General features: G+C 41.9%; 1 protein-coding gene and 1 long non-coding RNA gene across 7 annotated transcripts in view; one reads left to right on the plus strand and one right to left on the minus strand.

The window, feature by feature from the left end:
- The window catches only part of LOC140714504 (uncharacterized), a 70,845-nt gene that overhangs the window by 42,552 nt on the left and 14,502 nt on the right, over positions 1–13,791 (plus strand). The gene's annotated exons all lie outside the window — the stretch shown is intronic.
- LOC140713979 (probable C-mannosyltransferase DPY19L4) overlaps positions 1–13,791 on the minus strand; it is a 128,953-nt gene that overhangs the window by 31,672 nt on the left and 83,490 nt on the right. For all 6 annotated transcript variants that reach the window (XM_073024933.1, XM_073024758.1, XM_073024684.1 and 3 more), the window contains 4 exons: positions 11,987–12,118; positions 9,506–9,607; positions 5,354–5,427; positions 1,481–1,639 (listed from right to left, as the gene is read on the minus strand). In XM_073024933.1, the coding sequence (XP_072881034.1) occupies positions 1,481–1,639; positions 5,354–5,427; positions 9,506–9,607; positions 11,987–12,118 (467 nt within the window). The remainder of the gene's footprint in view (positions 1–1,480; positions 1,640–5,353; positions 5,428–9,505; positions 9,608–11,986; positions 12,119–13,791) is intronic.

Genomic DNA, 13,791 nt, shown 5'->3' on the forward strand with positions numbered 1-13,791 from the left:
CTATCCAAGTCAGCCTGCATCCTCTTATCATCCTCCTCACAGCTAACACCGCCGCCCAGCTTCGTGTCATCCGTAAACTTGGAGATGCTGCATTTAATTCCCTCATCTAAGTCATTAATATATATTGTAAACAACTGGGGTCCCAGCACTGAGCCTTGCGGTACCCCATTAGTCACTGCCTGCCATTCTGAAAAGGTCCCGTTTACTCCCACTCTTTGCTTCCTGTCTGCCAACCAATTCTCTATCCACATCAATACCATACCCCCAATACCGTATGCTTTAAGTTTGCACACTAATCTCCTGTGTGGGACCTTGTCAAAAGCCTTTTGAAAATCTAAATATACCACATCCACTGGCTCTCCCCATCCACTCTACTAGTTACATCTTCAAAAAATTCTATAAGATTCGTCAGACATGATTTTCCTTTCACAAATCCATGCTGACTTTGTCCGATGATTTCACCTCTTTCCAAATGTGTTGTTATCACATCTTTGATAACCGACTCTAGCATTTTCCCCACCACCGATGTCAGACTAACCGGTCTATAATTCCCCGGTTTCTCTCTCCCTCCTTTTTTAAAAAGTGGGGTTACATTAGCCACCCTCCAATCCTCAGGAACTAATCCAGAATCTAAGGAGTTTTGAAAAATTATCACTAATGCATCCACTATTTCTTGGGCTACTTCCATAAGCACACAAAATGCTGGAGGAATTCAGCAGGCCAGGCAGCATCAATGGAAAGGAATAAACAGTCAGTCTTGTGGGCTGAGTCCTGATGAAGGGTCTTGGCCCTGAAACATCGAATATTTACCCCTCTCCACAGGTGCTGAGTTCCTCCAATATTTTGTGTGTGTGTTACAACCAAGACAGTTTGGAAATGAGATGGTCAGTGTGCAGACAACACACACACAGTGATTACACCCAGTTATACCATTTTATGTCGCCTCAGAGTTACATATTGACTATGACACCACAGATTACCACCATGTCCCATCATAGATATCAAATGGGCTTTAAGTTTATTTCTAATCCACAAGACGCTACGTTCAATGGTACAGCGCCCCTTCAGTATTAGTTCTTGAAAGATTAGGTTGTGAGACTAATGAATACCCATCCTCCACCAAGGTCCCACCAGCGGGACATGAAGCCGTTTACTGTTTATCTGCACTGTGCACTACATGCATTTTAAAATTATACCTTATTAACTTACGTACGGCAATATTTTGTTTTATATGTTGTGTGTTTTATGTATTGTGGATGCACTGTGGTCCGGAGGAACATTGTTTTGTTTAGTTGTATATTTGTACAGTCAGATGACAAGAAATTTGAATTTGCACTTAAAGCTAGATGGGGAAGATCAAAGTGGTTTAAGGCACAAATGAATAAGTATTTACACTAAACTATTTCTTTAATAACTAAGCCAGGATATTTCACTGTGTATGCAATACCCCACTTAAAATTGCATGGAGTTTCCTCTTTACCGAAACTTCCTGGCCACGACTTGCAAGGTTGAGAAAAGGCAGATAAGCAGCACCGACATGCAGAACGGGAGCAAACAGGTCTGGGTCAGTCGAATGAAGAACTCTTGCGAAGGGGTCTGGAAGGTTTCCTGACAGAGCAACAAATTTATGCTGAAGTCTCTGAGTGGAAAGAAAAGAGGATAAAGAAATTACAAGAGCGGCAATAGACAAAGGAACAGATCCTTCTGTCCAAACCTACTCATCGTTTTTCTATATTTTATTTAGAGATGCAGCACAGTAACAGGCCCTTCCGGCCCAATGAGCCACACCACCCATTAGGCCAGTTAACCTCCTCACATTTTATGCTAGCTGTGAGGAGGATGATAAGAGGATGCAGGGTGAATTGGATAGGTTAGGTGAGTGGGCAAATTCATGGCAGATGCAATTTAAAGTGGATAAATGTGAGTTTTGTTTTGGTTGCAAGAACAGGAAAACAGATTATAATCTGAACGGTGGCCGATTAGGAAAAGGGGAAATGCAACGAGACCTGGGTGTCATTGTACACCAGTCATTGAAGGTGGGCATGCAGGTACAGCAGGCAGTGAAAAAAGCAAATGGTATGTTGGCATTCATAGCAAAAGGATTTGAGTACAGGAGCAGGGAGGTTCTACTGCAGTTGTACAGGGCCTTGGTGAGACCGCACCTAGAATATTGTGTGCAGTTTTGGTCCCCTAATCTGAGGAAAGACATTCTTGCCATAGAGGGAGTACAGAGAAGGTTCACCAGATTGATTCCTGGGATGGCAGGACTTTTATATGACGAAAGACTGGATCGACTAGGCTTAAACTCACTGCAATTTAGAAGATTGAGGGGGGGATCTTATTGAAACGTATAAAATTCTAAAGGGATTGGACAGGCTAGATGCAGGAAGATTGTTTCTGATGTTGGGGAAGTCCAGAACGAGGGGTCACAGTTTAAGGATAAAGGGGAAGCCTTTTAGCACCGAGATGTGGAAAAACTTCTTCACACAGAGAGTGGTGAATCTGTGGAATTCTCTGCCACAGGAAACAGTTGAGGCCGATTCATTGGCTATATTTAAGAGGAAGTTAGATATGGCCCTTGTGGCTAAAGGGATCAGGGGGTATGGAGAGAAAGCAGGTACAGGGTTCTGAGTTGGATGATCAGCCATGACCATAATGAATGGCGGTGCAGGCTTGAAGGGCCGAATGGCCTACTCCTGCACCTATTTTCTATGTTTCTATTTGATTTTATTTAGCGACACAGCACAGAACAGACCTTCCCGGCCCTTCGAGCTGCACCACCCAGCAACCCACCAATTTAAACCTAGCCTTTAATCACAGGATAATTTACAATGACCAATTAACCTACTAACCAGTATGTCTCAGGACTGAGAGAGGAAACTGGAGCACCTGGAGAAAACTCATGCATTCCAAGGGAAGGACATACAAAATCCTTACAGATGCCGGGATTTAACTCTGAACTCTGATACCCTGAGCTGTAATAGCATTGTGCTAACTGCTACACTACCTAATCTGTACATCTTGGAATCTGGGAGGAAACTGAAGCACGAGCGAGGAAACCCTTGCAGATCATGGGGAGAACGTACAAACTTCTTACAAACAGCGACAGGAATTGAACCCTGGTTGCTGGCACTGTAATAATATTATACTAACCACGACATTACCATGCTTAGGTACATTTTAAATTCGTACTGTTAATAAACAATAGATTTCAGCATTATAAAATATAATTTATCTTATACTTACTATTAGAAATACAGTTTAAGTCAGAAGTTTACATACACTTAGGTTGAAGTCATTAAAAGTCATTGTTTAACCACTGGATAGATTTCATATTAGCAAACCATAGTTTTGGCAAGACGTTGAGGACATCTACTTTGTGCATGACATAAGTAATTATTCCAACAATTGTTTACAGACAGATTATTTCACTTTTAATTCACTATATCACAATTCCAGTGGGTCAGAAGTTTACAAACAAAATCAAAATAAATCAGCCAAGACCTCAGAACTAAATATTGTGGACCTCCACAAGTCTGGTTCATCCTTAGGAACAATTTCCAAACGCCTGAAGGTACCACGTTCATCTGTACAAACAATAGTACACAAGTATAAACACCATGGGACCACGAGGCTGTCACATCACTCAGGAAGGAGACGCATTCTGTCTCTTAGAGATGAACGTACTTTGGCGTGAAAAGTGCAAATCAATCCCAGAACAACAGCAAAGGACCTTCTGAAGATGCTGGAGGAAACAGGTAGACAAGTATCTATATCCACAGTAAAACGAGTCCTATATCGACACAACCTGAAAGGCTGCTCCAAAACAGCCATAAAAAAGCCAGACTACAGTTTGCAAGTGCACATGGGGACAAAGATCTTACTTTTTGGAGAATTGTCCGCTGGTCTGATGAAACAAAAATTGAACTGTTTGGCCATAATGACCATCGTTATGTTTGGAGGAAAAAGGGTGAGGTTTGCAAGCCGAAGAACATCATCCCAACCGTGAAGCATGGGGGTGGCAGCATCATGAGGAAGGAAAATTATGTGGATATATTGAAGCAACATCTCGAAACATCAGCCAGGAAGTTAAAGCTCGGTCGCAAATGGGTCTTCCAAATGGACAATGACCCCAAGCATACCTCAAAAGTTGTGGCAAAATTGCTTAAGGACTACAAAGTCAAGGTATTGGAGTGGCCATCACAAAGCCCTGACTTCAATCCGATAGAAAATTTATGGGCAGAACTGAAAAAGCGTGTGCGAGCAAGGAGGCCTACAAACCTGACTCAGTTACACCAGTTTTGTCTGGAGAAATGGAACAAAATTCCAGCAACTTATTGTGAGAAGCTTGTGGAAGGCTACCCAAAATGTTTGACCCAAGTTAAACAATTTAAAGGCAATGCTACCAAATACTAACAAAGTGTATGTAAACTTCTAACCCACTGGGAATGTGATGAAAGAAATAAAAGCTGAAATAAATCATTCTCTCTACTATTATTCTGACATTTCACATTCTTAAAGTAGTAATCCTAATTGAATTAAGACAGGGAATGTTTTCTAGGATTAAATGTCAGGAATTGTGAAAAACTGAGTTTAAATGTATTTGGCCAAGGTGTATGTAAACTTCTGACTTCAACTGTACATTGATAAACCAGACTTCTGTTGAAATATTACAATATAGTTAACGTATTAACTGTACGTCATACATTTGCATGTTCAGCTTTATAAAAAAGCCATGGTTAACGTAATGCTATTCCAGCTCAGGGCGTTGTTCAGAGTTCATTGCACCATCCTCTGAAGGCAAGTCTGTACATTACTTCTGTGTGCACATGGTGCTCCGGTTTCCTCCCACAGTCCAAAGACGTACTGGTTAGTTGGTTAATTGGTTATAGTAAATTGTCCTGTGCTTAGGCTAGGATTTAATTGGTGGATTGTTAGACAGCATGAATCGAAGGGCCAGAAGGGGCTATTCTGCACTGCATCTCTATACAAGTACAAAGAAACCCAATAGTAACCATTAAAAAAAATCAAACACCCATTATGCACAGCAAAGAAACAAATCATACAAACAATAAAAGTAAGCAATAAACATTCAGAACTGAAGTTCATGAAAGTGAGTCCACAGATTCAAAGCCAGGCATCACTGAAGCACGATTCAGGATCTCATCAGTTGCAGGCCACTGCCTCAGTTCAGCGCAGAGACAATAAAACCTCGGAGGGCAGCTAACTGACCCGGCCCCAACACCCTGACCTTTTCAATCTAGGGACAGACACACACACACACGCACGCATGCACGCTGCCCATCAGCAGGAAGGAGAGGCTGTTCCTTGCCAGCTTCCCAACAAATATTACCTTGTAGTATTCAAGTCAAATTTTGCCTCGAAAAACTTTAATATGTGTTCATTTTCTTCTTGTGGGAGCATTTTCTGGAAACATGCAAACAGAAAGTAGAACTTGTTAATTCCAGGCTGCAGTCATAAATCTGAACTCAAACACCACCAAGCCAAGATTCACAAAGATCCTGCCTTCCCACCATCTAGAACAGAAGCTGCCTCAAGAGGCAATATCCATCATCACAGATCCTCACAGAACGGTACTGGATCAACTGTGACGATGCGGCAGTGTGCATGCAGCCAAGTGATTGCACGGTGAATTGATTGGGCCACCTATATGCAGAAGGTCCTCTAAAATTCAGAGTAAATATATTATCACATTAAATACAAAGAAACACAACAGAATCAATGAAAAAACACACACGACAAAGATGGACAAAAAAAACCAATGTGCAAAAAAATAACAAACTGTGCAAATACAAAAAGATTTAATAATAATAATAAACAATAAATATTGAGAATATGAGATGAAGAGTCCTTGAAAGTGAGTCCATAGGTTGTGGGAACAGTTCAGTGATGTGGCAAGTGAAGTTGAGTGAAGTTATCCCCTTTGGTTCAAGAACCTGATGGTTGAGGGGTTATAACTGGTCTGAGTCCTGAGGCTCCTGTACCTTCTTCCTGATGGCTTCAGTGAGAAGAGAGAATGGCCTGGGTGATGGGGGGTCCTTGATGATGGATGCTGTTATCCTGAGCCAGCACTCCTTGTAAATATGCTCAGTGGTTGATTGAGATTGGTGGAGGGGTAGGCAGTGTTGAGGAAACAGGAAGGCTGCAGAAGGACTTAGACAGATTCAGAGAATGGGCAAGAAAGTGGCCAATGAAATACAATGTTGGAAAGTGCACAGTCTTGTACTTTGGTAAAAGAAATAGATGTGCTGACTATTTTATAAACGGGGAGAAAATCCAAAAATCTGAGATGCAAAGGGACTTGCGAGTCCTTGTGCAGAATACCCTAAAGGTTAACTTGCAGGTTGAGTCTGTGGTGAGGAAGGCAAATGCAATGTTAGCATTCATTTCAGGAGGACAAGAATACAAGAGCAGGGATGTGATGCTGAGGCTTTTTAAAGGCAGTGGTGAGGATTCACCTTGTATATTGTAAATTGTTTTGGGCATCGCAGGAAAGGTATGCTGGCATTGGAGAGGGTTCAGAGGAGGCTCACAAGGATAATTCCGGGAATGAAAGGGTTATCATACGTGGAATGTTTGATAACTCTTGAGTCTGTACTTACTGGAATTTAGAAGGATGAGGGGAGAGTATTGAACCCTTTCAAATGTGGAAAGACCTTGACAGATTAGATGTGGAAAGGATGTTTCCGATGGTTGGGGATTCTAGGACAAGAGGGGACAGCCATAGGATAGAGGATAGAACAGAGATGCGGAGAAATTTCTTTAGCCAGAGGGAGGTGAATTTGTGGAATTTGTTGCTGCAAGCCAGCTTGTGGGGTATATTTAAGGCAGAGCTTGAAAGGTTCTTGATGGGACACGGCATCAAAGGTTACGAGAGAAGGTCGGGGAGGGGAAAAATTGGATCAGCTATAATTGAATGACTGAGCAGACTTGATGGGCCAAACAGCATAATTCTGCTCCTATGTCTTACAGTCTTAATAAAATATAATCAAAGTATATGTAATGTGCAGCACAGGGAAACAGTAAACAGCTCGCTGTCCTAGTGATGAGAGCTTGGGAGGTGGCAGAGTATTCATTTACTCTCACAGCCACACAGGAACTGAAATGCACCCACGGACAGAGCTGGAGTTTTCTTTTATATAATATTGATAAAACCTTCACCCACTAATCCATCCCATCAAACCCCCTCTGCCTCTAACTTATCATCATCTGTCAGTCACCTTATGTACAGACACTCCTGTGCCTAGCGTCACTTTATGGACAATCAATCCACGTAAGCTATCTTACGTATTTATATTTCTTGTGTTTTTTAAATTATTATTATTGTGTTCTTTATTTTATTGAGTGTTTTTTTTTGCATTAGATCCAGAATAACAATTATTTTGTCCTGCTTTACACTTGTGTACTGGAAATGAAATTAAATAATCTTGATTTTTTAATGTTTCAGTTTAACAAGTTATTCTTGCATAATTTTTTTAAAATTATAGTCATATAGAAATACAGCACAAACAGGCCCTTCAGCCCATCTAGTCCTTGTCAAAATCATTTAACCTGCCTACTCCCATTGACATGCACCGGGACCATAGACCTACCATCCAAGTACCTATCCAAACTTCTCTTAAACGTCTCTTAAATTTTCTTATCAACCAATGCATGACCTCCTGACCAGTGATGAAACAAACCATTTTCAAGCAGAATTTTTTGAATAGTTGCCATGCACGTCGATAGGTTGATAAGATGGAGTGTTGGGCATCATTAGTTTAGGATTGAGTTCAATGTTGCAGCTCTATAAAACCCTGGTTAGACCGCACTTGAAATAATACGTTCAGTTCTGGTCGCCTCATTATAGGAAGGATGTGGAAGCTTTAGAGGGTACAAAGATTTACCAGACTGCTGCTTGGATTACAGAGTATGTCTTTTGAGGATAGGTTGAGGGAGCTAGGGCTTTTCTCTTTGGAGTGAAAGATGATGAAAGGTGACTTGATAGGGGTGTACAAGATGATAAGATTTCTCCCCCAGAATGGAAATAGCTAATACAAGGGGGCATAATTTTAAGGTGATCGTAGGAAAATACAGGGGATGTCAAAGGCAAATTTTTGTTTTAAAAGAGGGCTGGATGCATGTAAGGTTCTGCCAAGGGTGCTGGTAAAGGCAGATACATTAGGGACATCGAAGAAACTCTTAAATAGACACAAGGATAACAGAAAAATGGAGGGCTACATGGGAAGGAAGGGTCAGATTGATCTTGGAGCATGAAAAAAGGCTGGCCCAACATCACGGGCCAAAGGGCCTGTACTGGTCTACGTTCTAATTTTTAAAATAGGAAGTCACCCAATACTATAGGCAACACACACCAATGCTGCAGGAACATCTATGGAAAAAAGTACAGTCGATGTTTCAGGCTGAAACCCTGTACTTTTTTTTTCCCCACAGATGCTGCCTGGCCTGCTGAGTTCCACCAACATTGGTGTGTGTTGCTCAGATTTCCAGCATCTGCTGTTTTTCTCGTTTGTAATACTATATGCAACTGATCTTAAGTTTTATAACCAGAAGCATATGAAATGAGAAACACAAGAGATTCTGTGAAAGCTGGAAATCCAGAACAACATAAACAAAATGCTAGAGTAACTCAGCAGGTTACACAGCATCTGTTGAGCAGAATAAACAATCAAAGTTTTGGGTAAAGATCCACCCCCTCACCCACCTTCCTCCTCAACTGGTCTCGTATCACCTGCCAGCTTATAGTCCTTCCCCATTCTCCCACCTTCTTACAGTGGCTTCTGTGCCCCACCCTCCCAGTGCTGATGAAGAATCTAGGCCAAAGACGTTAACAGTTTATCCCTCTCCATGGATGCTGCCTGACCTGCTGAGTTGCTCCAGCATTTTGTATGCGTTGTTCAAGATTTCATGTCAGTGATAATAAATCTAATTATTTATTAGACTGCACCTGGGATTGTGAGGAGCCCTTGGATTGTTTATTGTGGGACATTCTGCATGCCACAGAATGTGGGGCAATTAAGCACTAAGCAAGACCCAATAAAAAGTAGCTAAGTTTAAGCAGGGCAGCAATTGTGGGAGCAGCCATTGTTGGAGTAGGACAGTGTTAGAGTGGGGTGCTTGAGGCTTTGACTCAAAGAGGAAAGGTGGAGACAGTTGATAGTTTTGGGATAACCTTCTTCATTTTCTTCTTTCTTATTGCACAATTAAAGCAGTGGGGATAACCAGGAAAAGTAGCAGAATGCTCCTTTAGTGAGACCTGGGAAGACAGGGAGACCTCTAATATCAATTCTGAATGGTCTTTGAACTCATTGACACTACTTCACTCATTTTCCTCTCTTTCTGCACTCTATGCCTGCAAGAAAATGAGTATCAGGGAAGCATAAGGTGACATACACAATCTTTGCTGTACTTTGGACATGCTATTCAGAAGTAACAATGAAGTATAAATTAACAGCAACAAAGATATACAAAGCAAGATACGCACCTTTATTACGAGATTTAAAGTAATTGACACAGTGAAAACCAAGTAGAAATGGAGAACTAATTTCATCAACCTTGCTACAAAGTGGCCTTTCTTCAGGTTTTGCTGTGAACAAAAAGAATATTGAAAATGAAATAATGAATTTGAACCAAATACTGAAAAACCTAGATAGAGTGAACATGGAGAGGATGTTTTCTATAGAGGGCGAGTCTAGGACCCAGAAGGCATAGCCTCAGTATAGAGGGGTGTCCATTTAGAACAGAGATGAAGAGGAATTTCTTTAACAAGAAAATGATGAATCTGTGGAATTCACTGCCACAGATGGCTGTGGAGGCCAAGTCACTGGGTATATTTAAAGTGGAGGTTGATAGGTTCTTGATTAGTCAGGGCATCAAAGGTTAGAGGGAGAAAACAAGAGAAAGGGGTTGAGAAGGATAATAAATCAACCATCATGGAATGGCGGAGCAGACCCGATGGGCCAAATGGACTGGTTCTGCTCCAATGTCTATGGTTTTACAGTCTAAAAGGGCAATGGATCAGTATTTATACTGACATCAGCGGTACATCATTGTAGACCTCAAACTAATTCCACCACAAATATCAATGGATCATTCTGATTACGGTCAAGGATCATCTTTATTCACCATATACATTTACATGTATTTGGAGTTTGCTATAATGTGTTGGCAATCTAAAACAATATTCAACAATTATAAAAAATAAACTTAGAGTTGTAGCATGGACACAGAATAAAATATGGGTAAATGCATAAATACCAGCATGTACTTACAATGTAAACTATTATAAAAAGTAGTTTAAAGTGTTTACAGAGCAGTGCAGTGACAGGGTAACAGAGGGGACGGGGAGGGCTAACTAGAATGGTTATCTAGATTAACTGCCTGGGGCAAGAAACTTCTAAAATGGTGTGAATTTTCCAGAAGGGAGCTTTTGGAAAAGGCAGTTTGCAGAGTGGGTTGGGTCCGCAATGATTTTTCCTGCCCGCTCCTTTGTCCTGGACACATCCAAGTCCGGCAGTGATGGCAGACTGCAGACATTGACCTTTCCTGCTGAGCTGACAGTTCGCTGTCGTTTTCCTACATTGTGAGAGGACCCTTACAAAGTTCAAAGAAAATCTTATCGAAATATGTCTTCATTTTCTCGCAGGTCTTCACAGTAGAACAAAAGAATACAATAGAATCAATGGAAAACTATACACAAATATAGACTGGGGAGGAGGAGGAGGAGGAAGAGAATAATAATAATAAATAATACTAAGAACATGAGTTGTAGAGTCCTTGAAACCAAGTCTGCAGGTTGTGGAATCAGTTCAGTGTTGAGGTGAATGAAGTTACCCACACTGGTTCAGGAACCTCATAGTTGAAGGTTGATGACTGTTCCTGAACCTGATGGTGTGGGTCCCTCTGAATATTAACAGAATTTATATTTTGCAGTGTACTGGTGTTAGCCATCTAAAAATCTAAAAATCAGTGAATAGGAATGAGGGAAGGGCAGTGGAAACAGACGAAGCTAAAGTCTTCGCTCATGGCATCTGGGCATAGCAATGGAGGCAGCCATTTTTTGAGACTATCCCTGCAGCTGCCATTTCATGAAATATTTGGTGAAGTGTTTCTTGCTCAAGAATAGTTTAAACTGAGCAATTAAACATGGGAGTTTCTACTGATGATCTGCTAAACCTGAAACCATTTTAAGATAGAAGCTGTTTGTTATGTGGAATGACGGGCTGGTAGAACAGCCTGTGACCTGGCTGTCTGGGCCCAGTGAACTGGTTGGACTGGTTTGAACCTGGCTGAGTGGAAACAACAGGCTGGTAGAAGGAACAGCCTGTGACCTGGCTGTCTGGGCCCAGTGAACTGGTTGGACTGGTTTGAACCTGTCTGAGTGGAAATAACAGAAATCACCTCGGTCACAGAGCTGAAGGGCTGTCCATAAAGCAATACTGCTTGGAGCCTTGGGCCACACTCAGTGAGAAGCCAACATAGGCCAGTCAGACAACCTTGAGGCAACAAAACTGAAACATCATAGATTGATCTGATAGGGAAAAGAATAAGAATGGATGATTCTGGGAGCAGAGACAGTGACAACTCTGTGGAGACCAACCATCACAGAAGTGGATGATCCTATGTTGGAAACGTGGAGACCACACTGGCATTAGAAAGAACACCTGGCCAGCATAGACTCCTCTTCCTAGGCAATACCTTTTCTCTTCTGACTGTTCATGGAGGGTTAGGGAAACCTAGTAGGTAATCACATAGACATTTAGTTGTGTAAATTCATGTGTTTTATGAACTGACCCAATAAAGGTACTTGTTAGTAAATACAGATTGTCTATGTGCCTGAATGATCATTATTGTTGAGGAATACTTGTAACACTGGGTTAACTAGTTTGAACAATTTAAGCACAACATGCTGCCTCAAATGATCAACATCAAATGCAGGTGAAGCTTGGAGCACCTATTCTCCTACCTGAATGTACTTCGCCAGGTGTGAACCAACGATGAAACTCAGAAGTGGGGAAGAGAGCAAAGCAGAATTTCTGAACTGAGTAAAATATCCTAATGCAAGGCACATCAAATACATCCTGTGCACTTCTGTTACCTGCAAGACAAAACAGGGGGCAATTCCAAACTACTATCTGACAAAGGTAGAGGTAGCGGTTGAAGTTCTGATGAAGGTAGAGGAACACATACAAACTGCTAGAGGAACTCAGAAGCTCAGGCAGCACTAATGCAGGAGAATAAACAGTCGACGTTTCAGGCCACTTTCTTTAGAAAGCAAATTCCACAAATGTGATTTAAAAAAACATTTAACCATTTAACACTGCTTCCCTCTCTCTACTATTTACCCTTAAAGACAAGAGATTCTGCAGATGCTGGAAATCCAGAGCAACACAATGACATAGGTAGGAAAAGGGAAGAGGTCCTGAAAAAAGACTACAGGGAGTTAGGAAGGAAGTTGAGAAGCAGGACCACAAAGGTAGTCATCTCAGGATTACCACCTGTGCCACGCGACAGTGAGAATAGATGAGGTGGAGGATAAATGCGTGGCTGAGGGATTGGAGCAGTGGGCAGGGATTCAGATTTCTGGATCATTGGGACCTCTTTTAGGGCAGGTGTGACCTGTACAAAAAGGACAGGTTGCACTTGAATCCCAGAGGGACCAATATCCTGGCTGGGAGGTTTGCTAAGGCTACTGGGGAGAGTTTAAACTAGAATTGTTGAGGGGTGGGAACCGAACTGAAGAGACTGGGGAAGAGGAGGTTAGCTCACAAATAGAGAAAGCTTGTAGACAGTGTGAGAGGGAGGATAGGCAGGTGATAGAGAAGGGACGTGCTCAGACCGAAGGTTTGAAATGTGTCTATTTTAATGCAAGGAACAAAGTGTTGTTCTTGTGAACAAAGCGGATGAGCTTAAAGCGTGGATCAGTACTTGGAGATATGATGTGGTGGCCATTACAGAGACTTGGATAGCTCAGGGACAGGAATGGTTACTTCCAGTGCCGGGTTTTAGATGTTTCAGAATAGACAGGGAGGGAGGCAAAAGAGGTGGGGGTGTGGCACTGTTGATCCGAGATACTGTCACGGCTGCAGAAAAGGTGGACGCCATGGAGGGATTGTCTACAGAGTCTCTGTGGGTGGAGGTTAGGAACAGGAAGGGGTCAATAACTTTACTGGGTGTTTTTATAGGCAGCCCAATAGTAACAGGGCTATCGAGGAGCAGATAGGGAAACAGATCCTGGAAAGGTGCAATAATAAGAGTTGTCATGATGGGAGATTTTAATTTCCCAAATATCATAGAACATAGAATAGTACAACACATTACAGGCCCTTCAGCCCACAACGTTGTGCCGACCCTCAAACCCTGCCTCCCATATAACCCCCCACCTTAAATTCCTCCATATACCTGTCTAGTAGTCTCTTAAACTTCCCTAGTGTATCTGCCTCCACCACTGACTCAGGCAGTGCATTCCACGCACCAACCACTCTCTGAGTAAAAAACCTTCCTCTAATATCCCCCTTAATATTGATTGGCATCTCTCTAGAGCAAGGGGTTTAGATGGGGTGGAGTTTGTTAGGTGTGTTCAGGAAGGTTTCTTGACACAATATATAGATAAGCCTACAAGAGGAGAGGCTGTACTTGATTTGGTATTCTGTCTCCTTTACAACAGCATTGGAGAGAGATAGGAACAGGCAAGTTAGAAAAGCATTTAATTGGAATAAAGGGAATTATGAGGCTATCAAGCAGGAAACTGGAGGTTTAAGTTGGAAACAG

Source organism: Hemitrygon akajei, chromosome 1 (genome assembly GCF_048418815.1).
Source record: "Hemitrygon akajei chromosome 1, sHemAka1.3, whole genome shotgun sequence".
In the NCBI taxonomy this organism is placed as follows: Eukaryota; Metazoa; Chordata; class Chondrichthyes; order Myliobatiformes; family Dasyatidae; genus Hemitrygon; species Hemitrygon akajei.